This window comes from Bos indicus, chromosome 17 (assembly GCF_029378745.1).
Source record: "Bos indicus isolate NIAB-ARS_2022 breed Sahiwal x Tharparkar chromosome 17, NIAB-ARS_B.indTharparkar_mat_pri_1.0, whole genome shotgun sequence".
Lineage (NCBI taxonomy): Eukaryota > Metazoa > Chordata > Mammalia > Artiodactyla > Bovidae > Bos > Bos indicus.
This window is the reverse complement of record NC_091776.1, coordinates 44,709,862-44,726,283: the sequence shown is the minus strand read 5'-3', so window position 1 is coordinate 44,726,283 and position 16,422 is coordinate 44,709,862. Positions and strand designations below refer to the sequence as shown.

The 16,422-nt window shown below is 60.1% G+C and overlaps 1 protein-coding gene across 28 annotated transcripts in view; it reads left to right on the top strand.

Annotated features, from left to right (window-relative positions):
• The window catches only part of FBRSL1 (fibrosin like 1), an 84,232-nt gene that overhangs the window by 60,218 nt on the left and 7,592 nt on the right, over nucleotides 1-16,422 (top strand). For 2 of the 28 annotated variants that reach the window (XM_070769288.1, XM_070769275.1), the window contains exons 6-15: nucleotides 9,239-9,284; nucleotides 11,771-12,086; nucleotides 12,197-12,417; nucleotides 13,175-13,243; nucleotides 13,412-13,611; nucleotides 14,328-14,378; nucleotides 14,572-14,667; nucleotides 15,212-15,280; nucleotides 15,432-15,464; nucleotides 15,681-15,752. In XM_070769288.1, the coding sequence (XP_070625389.1) occupies nucleotides 9,239-9,284; nucleotides 11,771-12,086; nucleotides 12,197-12,417; nucleotides 13,175-13,243; nucleotides 13,412-13,611; nucleotides 14,328-14,378; nucleotides 14,572-14,667; nucleotides 15,212-15,280; nucleotides 15,432-15,464; nucleotides 15,681-15,752 (1,173 nt within the window). Of the gene's footprint in view, nucleotides 1-9,238; nucleotides 9,285-11,770; nucleotides 12,087-12,196; nucleotides 12,418-13,174; nucleotides 13,339-13,411; nucleotides 13,612-14,327; nucleotides 14,379-14,571; nucleotides 14,668-15,211; nucleotides 15,281-15,431; nucleotides 15,465-15,680; nucleotides 15,753-16,422 lie in introns of all 28 variants that reach the window. The other 26 variants (XM_070769278.1, XM_070769279.1, XM_070769276.1 and 23 more) reach the window with 26 other exon arrangements.

The following is a 16,422-nucleotide window of genomic DNA, read 5'->3' as shown; positions in this document are numbered from 1 at the left end:
CACACAGTCAAAGGCTTTAGCATAGTACATGAAGCAGAAGTAGATGTTTTTCTGGAACTTCTTTGCTTTTTTGATGATCCAGAAAATGCTGGCAGTTTGATCTCTGGTTCCTTTTAGTGAGCATTTGTAGATCTTTCTGGCCCTTGCGTCTTTCCCAACACTGGATGACTGACATGCCCAGCTAGCGTGGACCCTCAGCACTCTGCCCCGCCCTCCATGCCCTCCCCTCAGCTGAGCCTGCCAGCCTGGCTGAGAGGATCCAGGTTCCAGTCCACGCCCATGAGCTCCCTCTATGTGAGGCCACCCAGCTCCTTGGCAAGAACTAACCAAGGCAGAGAAGCTGGGCCCAGGAAGCCTGTCCCCCCTCCCCTCAACCCACAAGCCACACTGGCTTCTCACATATATAGCGCCCTGTCTTGGCAGATGTTCCTGTCACATGGCCCATGGGCCTTCATCTGTAGCCCCTGCATCTACCTGCCCCACTGAGAGAGCCACGAGGCAGCGGCTGGCTGTCACCATCTTAGCCTAGCAGAGGGGAGCCCAGTGACTGACTGACTGGCAGTGGGGTGGGTACTCCTAGTGCCTCCCAGCTGTGGGTGGAACACCCTGCATGGACCCCGTGACGCCGCCTCCGCTTGCTCTGTGTAAGGACAACAGACACAGAACATTGGTTGCTGACCCCGGAACCCCGGGTAACCATGCTGCTGACCACAGGCCGCGAGTGGATTACCTCTGTCTGGCCTGAAGGTCCGAGAGACGTCCCTGTGCTCTCCAACGGCTGCCTTCATTCTTCCTGCTAATCTAGTCCCACTCCATTTCTTTCTAGATTTCTAACCTCATTAGGTCTTCTCAGATCACACCACTCTCCTTTCTAAAGGGACTTAAAGATTGTCCTGCCTAAAGTCTGGTTTTCCTCCCAAACCAGAGGATGGGGCCAGGATTGCAGCCTTTCCAAGGGCTCAGTGCCCATGTTGGACTTAAGAATGACATTCGACATGAAGCCATATCATTACAGGAAGATGGGGTCTCCTCCAAGGCCTGAAGCAGTGGTAGTAGAGGCCCCAAGACAGGGGCCAAGGGGGGGGACATTGAGACCTTGGTCAGACTCAAGAGCTTGTTCTACCAGGGTGATGAGGCTGGGCTAGGGCTGGCCAGTCTCCCAGCTGCTCCCACTGGTTCCTGGCACCAGCCCAGCCCTCAGTTCCCACCCGCTCTCCCCACCTCCACCCTGGCTCCTAGAACCTGTTAGAGCCAGGGGTGGGGTTTCCAGGTAGCTGGAGAGGCTGGGTGCAGCCTGGCTGCTCATCTGTAGGACACATGGCAACGGAACACCTTTGGGGGCCCAGAGGATTCAGCTGCTCAGTTGGGGATGGCGCCTGACCTGGTGCACCAAGGCCACCACCTCGGAGCTCTAAGCTCTGTCACCAGCTACTGGTTGACGTCTCCCATGGAACAGTCCCTGTCCCCGCGTCTTGAGGGGTCCCACCCCTTTTCATCCCCACACCTGCTTGTCACGGCAGCTCCTAGCCCAGCTCCTTGCACCCCACCCAGCCCTGTGGTGGCTCCTACAGCAGGGCCTTCTTAATGACCTCATCATGTCTGTCTTCCTCAGACGCCACACACACCTCTTCCTGTCACTCAACACAAATGCCTGAGCTCCGTCATGGCCTCGAGGCCCTGCGCCCCAACGCCACCTCTATGGAAGGCCCTGCCAGGTTGTTCCTGCCTCAGGGACTTTTGCACTGGCTGTGGCCGCCCCAGAGGACTCTTCCACAGACCTCCCCTCGGCTTGGCCCTTCTCCTCTTTCAGGTGTCAGCTCAAATGCCCCTCATGGGAAGTCTCCCCCAGCTGCCATTCAGATCATGTCACCCTTTACTGCCTGCCCACCCCGTCTGACTCATTGCCTGTTTCCCCGCGTATTGCCCACCGCTCCCACTAGGCTGAGGCTGACTTAGGCCTGCTGATGGCACATCTGGGCAGCTCTGGAGGCCCAAGGGCTCGTTCTTCTGCATACCATCCCCTCATCGGGGTCCTCGATGTGAGGATAGCTGCTATGACAGATTATCACGAACTTGGTGGCTGAGTACTACACTGTTATCTTTCAGTCTGTGGGAGTCAAGTGGACTGGGCTGGTCCCTCTGCAGCTCCAGGAGAATCCATCTGTGGTGTTTCAGAGCTTGGAGAGGAGCCCACACTCCTGGCCCCTTCTTTCATCTTCACAGCCAGCAGGCTAGCGTCTTCCCACCTCCCCCTCCCACTAGTAAGGACCCTGTGATTAAACTGTGCTCATGGGGTCATCATTACGGATGTGAATGTTGGACCATAATTCAGACTGTGTGCTGAAGAATTGATGCTTTTGAACTGTGGTGCTGGAGAAGACTCTTGAGAGTCCCTTGGACTGCAAGGAGATCAAACCAGTCAATCCTAAAGGAAATCAACCCTGAATATTCATTGGAAAGACTGATGCTGAAGCTGAAACTCCAATTCTTGGGCTACCTGATGTGAAGAGCTGACTCATTGGAAAAGACCCTGATGCTGGGAAAGATTGAGGGCAGGAGGAGAAGGGGATGACAGAGGATGAGATGGTTGGAGGGAATCATTGACTCAATGGACATGAGTTGGACCAAACTCCAAGAGAGAGTGAAGGACAGGGAAGCCTGGCCGTGGGGTCACAGAGTCAGACACGACTTAGTGACTGAACAAAAACAACATGGGGTCATCTCCCCATCTCACAGTTAATGGATGACCAGCCTTAATGCCACTTTGCTGTGTAAGGTTCACAGATTCACAGGCTTAAGGCCCGTTTGCCGCTGACCCCAGAGGGGTACATAGGGACACCCCCACTGCATGAATATCTTCCCCTTTGCTACCAGAGGCCTTGGAGCTGGGCCGAGTACTAGAGCTCAGCTGGGTCATGGTGCAGTGGGCACAGGAGCATACAGGCCCACAGACCTCCCAACCCCCAGCCTGAGAGTCAGGATTCTCCCACCAGAATCCCAAGTCCTAGGTCCAGCCCCTTTTGCCTTCCTGGAGGCAGAGCATGCTTTGGCTAAGCTCACAGACCCCACGGTCAGACTGCCAGGGTTCAGATCCCAATTTTGCCACATACCAGCTCTATGGCCTCCAGCAAGTCACCTCACTTCTCTGTTTCCTCATCAACAAAATGGGGATGACTATAGTATGTCCTCAAAGATAAGCATGAGGGCCCAGTGATTTCATGGTTGGAAGCCATTCAGCACAGTGCTGCTTGACACACAGCAAGGGCCACATATATGCTATTTTTATGGCCAGAAACTGAGTTTGGAGGTCTGGTGTTTTCGGGGAAGGGGAAGGGTAAATTGGTACATGTGAATAGTAATTCAACAGAGCAAGAGGACCTGGAAGCCCCACCTAGAGGCTGGCACCATTAGCCATATGTTCTGCAAGGTTGGAGATTTCTTGTAGGCTGTGCAAGTGCATGTGTTTGCCAGTGTTTTGTCACCTTTTGGAAAGGGGGCTCTGGCCCATCCTGCACAGCTCTGGAACTGGTTCCCATGGTCCCAGCTGAATGACTACGCTTTTCTGTCCTGAAAGGACCCACCTCTGATCGTTCAGCCTGGGGCAGGTAGGTATATGCAGGCCCTGAACTTGGGCTGTAAGCTGTGGGTCCCTGGATGCCTCACCAGAACTGACACCCTAGTGCCCCGAGTCCCACAGCAGCTTAGAGGTGGGGCTCCCAAACTCCTTCCACAGCCATTCCATCCCATTACTCTTCATGGATTTTTTTTTTTTAACAGCAAGTTTCTTGATTGGGAGTTGTGCTGCTGATGTCCAGGTGTTGCATCTGTGTGCTGTGGAGTGGAAGGTGCTGCCCCATGAACCTGGATCCATCTGGGGCATTGTTGTGTTGTTGTTTGGTTGCTTAAGTCGTGTCTGATTCTTGTGACCCCGTGGACTGTTGCCCACCAGGCTGCTTTGTCCATGGGATTTCCCAGGCAAGAATACTGGTGTAGACTGCTATTTCCTTCCCCAGGGGATCTTCCCAACCTAGGGATGGACCTGTGAATCTCCTGTGTCTCCTGTATTGGCAAGTGGATTCTTTACCACTGAGCCACCAGGGAATGGCAACCAGTCACTCCAGTATTCTTGCCTGGAAAATTCCATGGACAGAGGGGCCTGGCGGGCTACATATAGTCCATGGGGTCGCAAACAGTTGGACAGGACTGAGTGACTAACATACGTGTACTCGACTTTCTAAAGGGGCAGTTGTTCCCCCTGGATCTCAATTCTTTTGGTCCACGGAGTGGCTAGGTGGCCCCGGAATAGTGGTCAGGGTGGCGTATTCCGTGCATTTCGCAATTACAGTAACTACTGGGACCTGTTCTCCCACTTTGCACCCCCATTTCGCCGATGGTGAAACGGAGGGCAGAGCTTACGTCAGACAGATGTGGGGGGGCTCTGTTCTTCCTTCAAGTCTCAGCTGCTCGACCTCACGACTTTGAGTTTTCTCCTCTGTAAACTGGGCGTAGGAACCGTCCATATTCGTTACTGTGAGCATCGGAGTTGTCAGCCCTTACATAGTTCGGTATAGCTGGCACCGCGCCCTGACCTGGTGGCGGGGATGGCACGGCGATTGCTTGAACCCAAACCTGCTGCCCAGCGCGGGCAGATCCACGCCTCGGGGCTGGATTAGTCGGGCCTGCCCGCGCCCCGCCCCCGCTCCGCCCCGCCGCGCTCCCTGGCCGCCGCCTGCGCGCCCGCCAGCAGTGCGCCCGCCGCCGCTGCCGACGTCTCCGGTTCCCGTGCCGCGCCCGACGGCGCCCGGGACTCCAGTGCGCACTGCGAGCATCCTGGAGCACGACAAGTCGGCGTGGGGGTCATGCGTGGCCCGTGCGCCCCCGTCCTGGGTTCCGGCTAGGCAGGGCGCGACGGGAGAGGGGCCACCTCGACGGTCCAAGGCTGGCAGGGGCCCGCGCTCGGCCTCCGGCGTCCATGCCGCCCAGCTTCGCCTCTGGCTCTGGTCCGAGGACTAGCGGCGATCGTCGGCAGAGCGCGCGGGACCAGGGGCGCGCGCGCGGTGAGTGAGAGCTGGTGACTCTGGGGAGGCACTCGGGACTTTGGAGGCCGGGATTGAGGGAGCCGCCGCCCCCTCTAGAGGACCGAGAGAGGCCCCCGGCGCTCAGCTCATTCCGACTCTCAGGAGCCAGGCGCGCGGAGACCCCCAAGTACCTCCGCCTGCGTCCGTGGGGCGCACGTGGAGGCAGACCCGCAGAGGGTCCCGGGCCTCGGCCAGGGCGCAGGGGAGCTCGGGGCGTAGGCTGGGCAGGGCGTTGGGCAGGTGGGGGGGCGCGCGCCTTTGTCTGCGCCCCGGCGCGGGCTCGGCCACCCGGGTTCCCGGCGCCCGTCGCGCTCACCTGCCAGGAGTTGGAGCTCTTTGTCTGGGGCGGGGCGCGACCAGAGGAGGTTGTGCCGCGTGTCTGGGCCGAGGCTGCCCCACAGGTCGGGTCCTCGCAGACAAAGCGCGCCTTGACCTCCGCCCGCAGCTGGGATTGCCTGCCTCTGGGGAGTGAGTGCTGGCCCTGACGCTCTTGGTACCGAGCTTGCCCGCTCCACGGGGACCTCTAACCTGTACTCTGGCCGAAGTGACCCTTTCCTTCCACCCCTACACGGGGTCAGTGCTAGGGCGGGAGGATACCCGCGCTGCCTGGGGTCATGTCCCTGTAGCTAATCCACGGGAAGTTATTAGCACGGGTGTAGTGGTTGCGGTGGGACTGCTAGCCTGCCTTGGGTCAGCTAGCCAGCTCCACACCCCTTGTCCTGGAAGGAAAGTCACCGAAGGACCTCGGCCTGGGACATGCCTCAGCAATGGTTGGCTTTGTACCTGTGCTGGCAAGGGGGCTGTAGCCTAGGCCGCGGCCCCAGATATCCTGGGGCCTGAGGATTCCTGTGTTTGTTGAGAGCCTTCTCCAATGGGCGTGGTTGTGCCTAGACAGGTGTCCCGGCCCTTGCCGTGTGGTGGAAGCCTGCTAGGTCTCTGCCCGTGACGCCTGTGGGGACTTGGATCCCTCAACTTCCCTGACCAAACTTCAACTTGAGCAGTGTGGTGTGGGGACCAGATAGGGAGGGGAGAATGGCCGGGCCCACTGCCTCGCCTTTGCCTGGGCAGCATCCCAGGGGTCTCCAGGGCTAGAGAAGACCCTCCCCCCTTGCTGCTGCTCGCCCCTTCCTCCACGCCCCACTCTTTTGCTCCCTTGACTTTCCCAGGGTCTGGGGCGCCACCTCCTGGCTCTGGAAGCTGGTGCTCCAGCCTGGGGCCTTGAAGTGAACCGGAACTGGCTTGGCTGGGCCTCCTCCTGGGCTGGACAAGGGCACCTGCAGCCTTAACTGAACTTGCTGCTCACCCATTCATCCCTAGTCTGGGACCTAGGATAGTCGTGCCCCACAGAAACAAACTCGTTTTCTCAGAGTGATGCCTCTGCTGTTTCCTTCCCATACTATCAGCCTTGGTGGGATGGAGATGCCCCGCTATATTGGAGGTGGGGGTTCCAGGGAGGGCTGGCACAGAGGGTGCAGCTGAGGCACCACCTGCCAGGAGGTAGCCCCCCTTCCCCATCCTGGTGGCCCAACGACCACACCCTTGGAAGGTAATGGTAGCTTTGAGACTGAGCTCTTTAGCTCATTTGTTTCACCTGCTGAGGGCATGTGTTCAGGCACCCCAGGAGGTGCTGGGAACCCCTGTGGGCTGCTTGCACGGGGCCAGGCTCAGGGGGGCTGTCAGGGCCGCAGGTAACAAAGACCTTCACGAGGGTGTCCTCGGCAGAGCCTAGAGGCAGCTCCTGCTCCTGTTCCTCTCATCTGGGGGGTGCCGAGTGCCCACTTATGCCCTTCTCCCGCTGGTGCAGGGAAGCAAGCAGAGAGGATTTAAACCTGCACCAGCAAGGGAGGTACCCTCAGACCGAGGGAGTCTGGAAAGGCCCAGGGGACTTGACCGAAGTCCCTGGGTCAGGGCTCAGGCAGGCCAGCTGGTCACAGCCTTTGGGGGCTGGGGGAGAAATGCACACTGTAGTTTGGGGCCGTAGGATGGTGCTGGACTGTTTTCAGTCCCGGGGTGACTTTTTCTGCTTTGGCTTTGAAAGATACTCTTGGCTGCTAATTTGGAGACTGCTAATGTGGAGAGCTAATTTGTGAGACTGTTCATGAGACCACATATTAATAATAATTACAGCAGCTGTATGGCCTCAAGTGCGGGTGACACCGAGACCCCCTCTTGGGGTCATGGTGAGGGTCCAGTCCTCTGAGGCCGAGGCCCTGGGGGGTCTTTGGGTGGGCCCTGGGAGTGCAGGAGGGTAGGTGGCTCATGGGCCCGGGGGCACCTGACCTTATGCCTGGACATGCGCTCACAGCTCCCAGCAGAGCTGGGGCCATGCCTGGTGCCGAGCGAGTGGTCATGAGGTGTCCGCATCCAGGCCCTGAGGGGTGGGTGGCAACACCGCTGACCCTGCCATCCTGCCCCTCAGAGCCCCTGCTCAGGTGGACTGCTCACCCCTTTGGGTCTCCTCGAGTGAGGCGCCGATCCAGGCGTTCTGACAGCTGCTGCTCACCACGCGGGGTGCCTTGGGAACCCATGGGAAGAACTCAACAGCCACAGCCGCTCTGTTGCCCCCTGAGCTCCGGTGGGGGAGGCACACCCTTGCAACCACCCTCCCCTCTGGGGCCTCCCGGGGGGGGCGGGGGGCAGGTTGGCAGCCTTCCGTCTGGTCCAGTGCCAGTCCAGCCTGAGGCTCAGTGAGCCTGTTTACGGGCTGTTTGCCACCTGTTTTCTTTCGGATGTGGGGTTTCTGGGCACCGTTAGGAAGGTGACCCACCCTAGCACGAAGTGTGAAGGGGCACAGCATTCACATGAAGGTGTCACGGTTCACTCTGCACATTTCCATCAGCAGGTCTGGGGTGACCCTGGCCCAGGGAGCTTCTTCGAGCAGCTCCCACCCTTTCCCTGCAGACCTGGGCTCCAGCCTGCGTGGGGCCTCACTCTGCCTGGACTCTTGTATCTCTTTGTTCACCTGTCATGTCTGTTCTTGCTTTCAATTTTTTGGACAGATGCCCACAAGTGGGATTGCCGTATCACATGGTAGTTCTGTGATTAGTTTCCTGAGGAGCCTCCATACTGCTTGCCACAGTGGCTGAACCATTTTCCATTCCCACCAGCAATGCACAAGGCTTCCAGTTCTCCACACCCTCACCAAGCCAGGGGTTTTCTGTCTTTTCTGATGGTGGCCATTATGGGGGGGTCTCATGCGCCTCGGTACTCAGTCACCCCACCTGCTTTCTCCCCATGGAAGTCCAGGACGGGGCATCCACAGACACTGGGAGCAGGGTAGCAGTGCCCAGGGCTAGGGGAGATGGGAGGATTGGGGTGAAAGCAGAAGAGCATGTGGTTTCTTTTTGGGGTGCAGAAAGTCTTCTAAAACAGGTTGTGGTGAGGGTATGTTGTATGGTGTGTGAATCATTCCAGTAAAACTGTTTTAAAAAACCACCAACTAGGGAGACAAGATCTGCTAAGAACAGCCTTACAGGCCTCTGCCTGTGAACCAGCGTGAGGGCCACGTCCTCATCCTGAGTGTCCTCACCCCTCACCAAGGTGCTGTGCACACGGGCCTCTCCCTAGGAGGGGAGAGGCTGAGCAGGGTCAGGGGGCCCGCCAGAAATTGCCACGTTCCTTCCTGAAGCAGGTTGGCCCCCACTCAGAGAACCCACTCCACCCTGGACACTCGGTGCATTATGGTGGCTGTGGTCCCCAGACCTGTGACTCAGGCTGTCTGAGGCCTGGCAGGTGGTGGGCTGCAGCCTAGGGGCAGGGGGCATCCCCACTCTGTTCCCCCTACCCTGCTGCCTCCAGTGCCAGGCCCAGGGGTGCCTTCAGGTTCCTGATGCTGGGTCTGCAGGGAGGCACCCAGATTCCCCAATCCTGGCTCCCCACCAGCAGGGCCACTGAGCCCCCACATCCCTGCTGAGGGGGTATCCTTGGGTCCCTGATCACAGGCCGAGTGACCTGTGTCCAAGTCCGCTGGACCTGGGTGTGGTCACGCTCCTACATGGGGGCGATGGGCACAGAAAGATGTATTCTGCCAGGCTGGGCAGCCCTCACGTGCACTGAGCTTGCCCAGACCTGTTCCCTGGGTGCCAGGGGCAGGAGGTCAGGGCCAGGTTCACCCAAGCCTTGTAGGTCCCTTTGACCTGACCCTCCTCTCTTTTTTCCAGGCATCTGTGGGCTCCGAGAAGCTCTTTGCCCCAGCAGCCGATAAAGGTAAGTGTGTCTCTGGACTCCAGGCTTCTAGAAAAGCACAGGACACACTCCTGAAATGAACTGGAGGCGCCATGTTAGCTCTGTCTTGAATTTCAGGTGCAGAGCCTGAGGCCAGAGTTAGGTGTTCCCATTTACTGAGGGATACAAACCACATCCCCAGAAACAGCCACAAGGAAACGGGGAGCTGAGAGGAGGACCAGTGTGCCTCAGCCAGAGCCACACAGATCTGGAGCGGTGGTTCCCCAAGGGGGGGCGGTCCCTGTACCTCCTGGGGACCATTAGGAATGTACTTTCCCAGGCCCTTCCCAGGTTCATGGAGTACATGCTCTAGGGATGGACAGCAGCTCCTGGCTCGTGAAGCGTCCCTGCCACAGTATGGACTGGCCCCTGTGGCTGCCACCACACGTGTGGCTGTTTATATTAACATGAGACAGACTAGACTCACTCCTCAGCCACACCCAGGCCCTAGCCAGTGAACGAGTGGGATGGCACAGGTGCCTGGCATCCCATCATCACAGAAAGCTCTTCTGGCCGGCACCATCCATCGAGGCCAGGATAGCCCTTTGTAGCCCAGCCTGTTGGTCGTGGCTGTGGCCCAGAGCGGGTGTCGCTGGACCCAGCACAGAGAAGGAGTCTTTTTGCTTGGGAGGCTCCCTTAGGACATGACTACACAGAACAGGCCTTGGGGTACCCAGTGCACCACAGGTCCTGCTGGCCTGGTAGCTGGGCATGGCCTGTACGTGCCTTTAGCTCAGGAAGCCCTTTCCTCAAGTCAGGCATTGCAGCAGAGCCGATGCCTGCTGAAGAATCCAGGTAAGGAGGCCCACCAGAGGCTCCTTGGAGCCAGGCATGCTCAGCTGACATTTCAGACGGAATTAATGTAGGGTGTTACCAGTTTCAACAAATGATCACAAACCGTGTGGCTTGAAACAACAGGCTCGTAGTTCCAGAGACTAGAAGTTTGGAGTCAGGTGTGTGCAGGGTTGTGCTCCCTCCAGAGGCTCCAGGGGAGGAGTCCCTGCTGCCTCTTCAGCTCCTGATACTGCCTGCAAATGTGGGCATCCCCAGGCTTCTGGCTGCATCCTTGCCATCTCTGCCTCTGTCTTCATGTTGCCCCTTCCTCTTTTTGTCTCTTGTAAGGACACCGTCACTGGATTTAGGCACCCTCAACCCCTGATTCCCAGCTGATTGCACCTGGAGATTCTTAGCTTGATTATGGCTACCAAGACCCCTTTTCCAAATAAGGTCACAGTCCCAGGTTCTGGAGGTTATGATTCAGCAGAGTTCAGGGAACTGGCAGGGCTTTGAGTGTCCAGAGAGGTGCAGAGTTGGAGTAGGGTGATCAGTAGCAGTGCTCATGGTTTTGTCAGTGGCAGGAGGCTCTAGAGACTCCAGGACTCTCAGAAGAGCTTGAGCATTAGTGGCAGGCCTGGGGTCATGTCCAAGTCTGCATGGCCCATGCCTGCCTCTTTCTGTTCTGATAGTTGCTCTCACTTTGCAAGAGCCTTGTGTGTGGAGAACTGAGAGAGACAGGAGGGGAGAGAGGACCGGCCTCCCCGGGCAGTGAGCACGTGGGCTGACAGCTTCCTGTCCTCCTTGCAGGAGTGGTGGCAGTGGCCTCTTCCTCAGGTCTGTTCCTAAGCAAACAGGCCCAAGGCAGGGAGGTGTTGCCCTAGCAGAGGAGACATCTCTGTGCCAGCCTGGGTTACGGGTTACACTGCCCTGCAGCCACAGGGGAGGCTGTGGCCAGTGCATCACTCTGCATGGCTGCCGCCTGCATGGGCCCCTGGGCCCGGAGAAGGAAGTGGAGTCAACCAACAGGCCAGATGAAGCAACCACATTCAGTAACCTGAATTTCCACTCCTCCTGGAAAACTGGGATGTCATCCCCTGAAGGCAGAGCTGCTCCGATGGGTGGTGGTGCCTCCCCTGGCCTGGACACATGCTTTCCACCAGGCCCCTGGGCATGTGACCTGAGGCCTCGCTCAGAGCAGTTTCAAAAGGAGGGTTTGGAATGAGCAAGCAGGCTTGCTGATGGCCCAAAGGCAGGCCTGGAACTCAGGAGCAGAGGCTCTGGGTGGTGGTGAGTTGAGGCAGCCACTTTCTCCCAACAGACTAGGCAAGGCTGGTTGTCCAGAAAGTCTCCCCCAGGGTGAGGACCCAAAAAAGAGCTTTAGGCCCTGGATCAGTCAGGTGGGTCAAGAAAGAGCAGCCATTCACTCAAGTGACACTACTGTGGTGGGAGATAGGGCGGCAGAGCTTGGAGCCCAGCGCCCAGATTGAGCTGGCTCTCTCATGCATTTGAGTCTCCCTCCATAAAACGGGGCCATAAGAGCCCCTGCAGTGAGATGGCCTCAAGCAGGTAGCCTCCCCAGGGAGCAAGGGGTGGGTTATACCAAGGTGTTGTGGGCAGGGGCTTTGTGCCACCTAGTTCCCTTTCGGAAATGATCCTGAACCCCAGACTCACCCCTGCCACTCTCTCCGCAGGCCACACGCTGGGCGAGAAGTCCGAGGCCAAGACCGGGGCAGCACCCAAGGTCTCGGGTCTCGAGCGCAGCCGTGAGCTGAGCACCGAGCCACCCTTCCTGGCCCCCGTGCGCAGCCCCGCGCCGGTCCTGCCCTCCGCCAGCACTGCGGCCAGCCCGCTGGTCAAGAAGGAAGCCCCGGCGCTGCCCCGCCTTGCCCCGCAGCTGCCACCCGCGTCCTCGCAGCCCCGGGCCCCGCTCCTGACGCACGTGCCTCTTCCTCAGGGCGTCTTCCCGGGCCCCGGCCCGGCCGCGCACAACGGCCTGCACAGCCTCAGGTGGGCACAGCCTCAGGTGGGCGTGGGGCCGAGCCTGCGCGGCCTCAGGCGGGCGCGGGGCGGCGTGGAGGCGGGGCGCGCGGCCGGGCACTGAGCGCCCCTCCCTGCAGCAGGAGCAGCAGCGCCAGCAGCGGTGCCAGCCTGGGGCTCGCGAAGCACGCGTCCCTGTCGCCTCACGGGCCGGGCCCCCACCTCTCTACCTCACACTTGGCGCTCCGCTCGCAGGCCCAGCACCAGCACCACGCGGCGGCCATGTTCGCCGCACCCCCGACACTGCCCCCGCCCCCGGCGCTGCCGGCCAACAGCCTGGTCATCCCAGGACACCCCGCCGGTAGGTCTGGGTGCCATCGGTGGGGCCAGGGTCACTGTCTGTTCCCTCTCCACTCTGGGCTCCTCATCCCTGGGCAGGGAGGGACATGGCCCTTGGGGAGGCAGGGTTGGCCTCCGAGATAAAGACTTCTCTCCTACCTGCTCCTCCAGACCACTCCCAGCAGGATAGCAGCGCCCTAGCAGACCATCAATGCAGGGCAGAGGAAGTTTCCTACCAAGGCCTCAGTGTGCACACACACAGATACATGGGTGCACACACGTATACATGGGTGCACACACGTGTACATGGACACACACTCCCTGCTCCATTCTGAACCCTTGCCAAGCCTAGTAGGGCAGTTGGGAGCCGGGAGTTGGTTATAACTTGGAGCTGCTCAGTTGTCACTGCGATGAGGGCTCCCAGGGCCTGCTGTGTGTCTCTTCCCATCCCTCTGTCCCTAGGCTGCTGGGGGGCAGGGGTGGATAGGGCTGAATTGTGGGGTAGAGGGGCCCCAGATGAACTGCAGCTAGCCTGACCTCTCCCTCGCTGCTTGATTCCAGCAAGTACCCCCTCATGGCCAAATTTTAGGTCACTAAGGATTTTTCCATGGGTCTCCAATTTTTTTTCTAAAAGTCTGAGCCCAGCTCAGTTGGGGGCACCTCAGTACCCCAGACTGGGACCAAGACAGTGGTCTGGGGGAGGCTGGGATGGGCAGGGCTCCCCGACAGGGCTGTCTTGGGCTCCCAGGGTGGCTCACCGTGTTCTCTCTTGCCTTTAGATGCCAGCCTGTTGATCTCATTCAGCCAGCCAATCATGTATTGCCAGCCTCATTCGGGGATTCTGATTGGTACTTGGTCACAGGCACCTCTCTTACCTCCACCCTGGGGCCCGCACGTAGCGAGCGGCCACCACGGCTTGGCCTGCCGAAACCGGGAGTGCCAGGTGACTATCCGCCTCGCCCCGCCGGGAGCCCGCGGCCGACGTGCCTCTCTGTCTCTCTCTTTTTCTCTTGTAGATCACGAGCTGCTCAGGCAAGAGCTGAACGCGCGTTTTCTGGTCCAGAGCGCCCCCCTGGGCCCGGGAGCTCTGCTGCGGGCGGAGTTCCACCAGCACCAACACACACACCAGCACACACACCAGCACCAACACACATTCGCCCCCTTCCCTGCCGGGCCGCCCCCGCCGCCGCTCCTGCCACACGCCGCACCCCCGCCGGTGCGTAGGCCGCGCGCCGGCAGGCGGGAGGGGGCGGCCCGGGCGCGGGACACGCAGCAGGCACACGCAGACGCTCTCTGCACGCATGCAGCTGACACCGTTCCGCGCGGTCCGTCTGTCCGTCCGTCCAGCCCCTCTGGTTCCCCCCACCCCCCGCTCCCAGGGCATCCCATGACGCTCCCTGCCCTGGGCCGTTCTCTTGGGCTTGGGTGAACACCCCCGTCCACATGACCATGGGCCAGTTGTACCCATGTGGGGTCCTCAGTGTCTCAGTTGGCAGCATGGCAGCAGGTCAGGAGGACCAGGACTAGGGGCCATGCAGATCAGGACTCTTCCCATGTTCCTGAGCCTCAAGATCTCATCCCCAAGCCAGCTGCTGTAGGCAGAGTCCCCTCCCAGCTTTGCTTTGGCACTGGGCAGTGAGCAGTGGCCTCAGTGTACCCTGCAGCTTGACCACCAGCCCTGGGCTCCAGGCCCTACCCTCCCAGTCATGGCTGCAGACACCGAGGTGGGCGAGTCTGCACCTCCTATGGTGAGGTCACTAGAACAGGGAAGGGCCATGGGCCAGCACCCTCAGGGAGCCTGGAGGATAGCTGGCTGGAGGCCGCCAGCCTCCTTCTGGCCGCTGCCCGGCCCGGCGGTGTGGGTGGGCGCTTGGCCAGTGGAGGGCATCAGCAGGGCTGGGAGGCCTCACTCTCTGCCTCCTTCCCTTCCAGTTTGACAAGTACACGCCCAAGCTGGACAGCCCCTACTTCCGACATTCCCACGTGAGTGTCCTGCGTGCCCTGGGGTCACCAGGCAGGGTGGGGGTGGGGGTCAGGCTGCGCCTGGTCTGTGTAGCCTCCCACCTAGTGCAGGCGTGGCAGGGTGGGGGCCAGAGGGCCAGGCCCAGTGCCCCTGCCCAGGATGTCCGAGTGCCCGGCGAGGCCCCTGGAACACCCCTCCCGCCTTCTCTTGCAGTTTTTCCCGCCCTTCCCTCCTGCCGTCCCAGGACTGCCCGCCCTGCTCCCACACCCAGGCCCCTTTGGATCCCTGCAGGGTGCTTTTCAGCCCAAGGTACCAGCTGCTCCCGGGAGGGTGTGGGCACAGTGGGCAGGGGCTGCAGGACCACCCCCCCCCCCCATAATCCAGCATCTCTCAGGGCAGTCATGATCCCAGGTGGCACCTCAAGGGCCTTCACCCGAGTGCAGAATATCTTGACCTTCGGGGCCAGGAGAGCCTTGCTTCACTTGTTCTCTCCTCAGCTGGGAGCACTGGGGTTGGGGGGTGGGAGGAGCAGTGCAGAGGAGCAGAGGTAGAGTGTGGACAGCAGCCATCCACGGCTGTCCACACTGCCGGAGGCCCAGGCACCAGGGAGCTGGCTTGCTCCGCTCACCTTCCCTGCAGCGGGCTGCCTTCACACAGCACAGCGATCAGAGCCTTCTCCTGCCGCCTTTTCAGAAACCTCCGGATGGAGGATGTGGTGGGGCCAGACCATCCTGGGTGACAGCGTGCAGGGCCTCACAGGGCAAGGCAGACACCGGTGCCCTGGGGGGGTTTGGTGCCACCTGGGCACGGAGCCTGCAAAGTGGTCTCGTGTGGTGTCCCTCTCTCCCCTCAGACTTCAAACCCACTCGAGTTAACAGGCCGGGCCAGTGTGGTTCACACCCTCCTGCAGAAAGCCCCCGGGGTAGGTGGCAGTGGTGTTCTTGCCTCTCTCCTTCCCGGGTGGGCGTCCAGCCAGCATGGCTGCATGAGGCTCACATAGTGCCCCCTCCCCAACCCCTCTGGGCTTGACTGCTTGCAGAGCCTGGGTCTAACACTTCCTCCTCTGTTGACAGCAGGTGTCCGACCCGTACCGGACAGCAATCAGGGTGAGTGTGTGCGTGCTTGCATGTGTAAGGTCTGTGTGTGTGCCTGTGTGTGTCTCGCCTTGGGAGGAAGGGGCCCGGTGGGACCTTCCGGGAGGGTCTGAGGCCAGGGAGGACTCTCTTGGGTGGCACAGGGGTGCCCTGTGACAGCAGGGATCTGGGGGTGGGGAGTGAGGAGACGGTTCTGGCCGCGAGGCTGAGCCCATCCCCCCGTCGCAGAAGCCGGGGAAGTGGTGCGCTGTGCACGTGCAGATCGCCTGGCAGATCTACCACCATCAGCAGAAGATAAAGGTGAGCTGGACTGCTCGTCCTGCCAGCCAGGCCTGCGGCTCAGAGAGCGCCCTTCTTGGGCCAGGCCCTCCCCAGCGTCCACACATGTGCGCATGTGCCCCTCGCCCCAGCGCTGGGCCGGGCCAGCAGGGGTCGGAGCTGGGGAGCAGGACAAAAGTGTATGGGGAGCTCAAAGTCACTTCCACCTGTCACCCGGGATGACCCAGGCAGGGTTAGAGAGGAGCTGACCCTGTGAGCCTCCCTGCTGTCAGTCAAGCCCTCCCAGGGGGCCTTTGGCCTGGTCCCCCCTTCCCCCCAAGTGTTTATTAAGTGTCTGCTGTGGGCCATGGACAAAGATGAACCTAAGTGCTCATGGAGCCTGCATGCTCCTGGGGGGGACAGGTGGTGAAGAGGAACCCAGCTTGAGGCCATCCTCCCCGCAGTGGGTGATGCCAGATGCCCTGGCTGAGCAATTCAGGGAAGAGGCAGCCCTGGGAATCCTGGGGACTTGCAGCCAGGGGCAGTGGGCTGGGGCGCTGAGGGAGGCCAGAAAGGGACCCCACACCCTGTATCACAGAAGAGTCTCCACACTTTTTGTGTGTCATCTCAGGTAACACATTACCCTTATTCAAGGTATTTTTAAATCATCACGCCATACTGCTACTGCTAAGTCACTTCAGTCGTGTCCGAC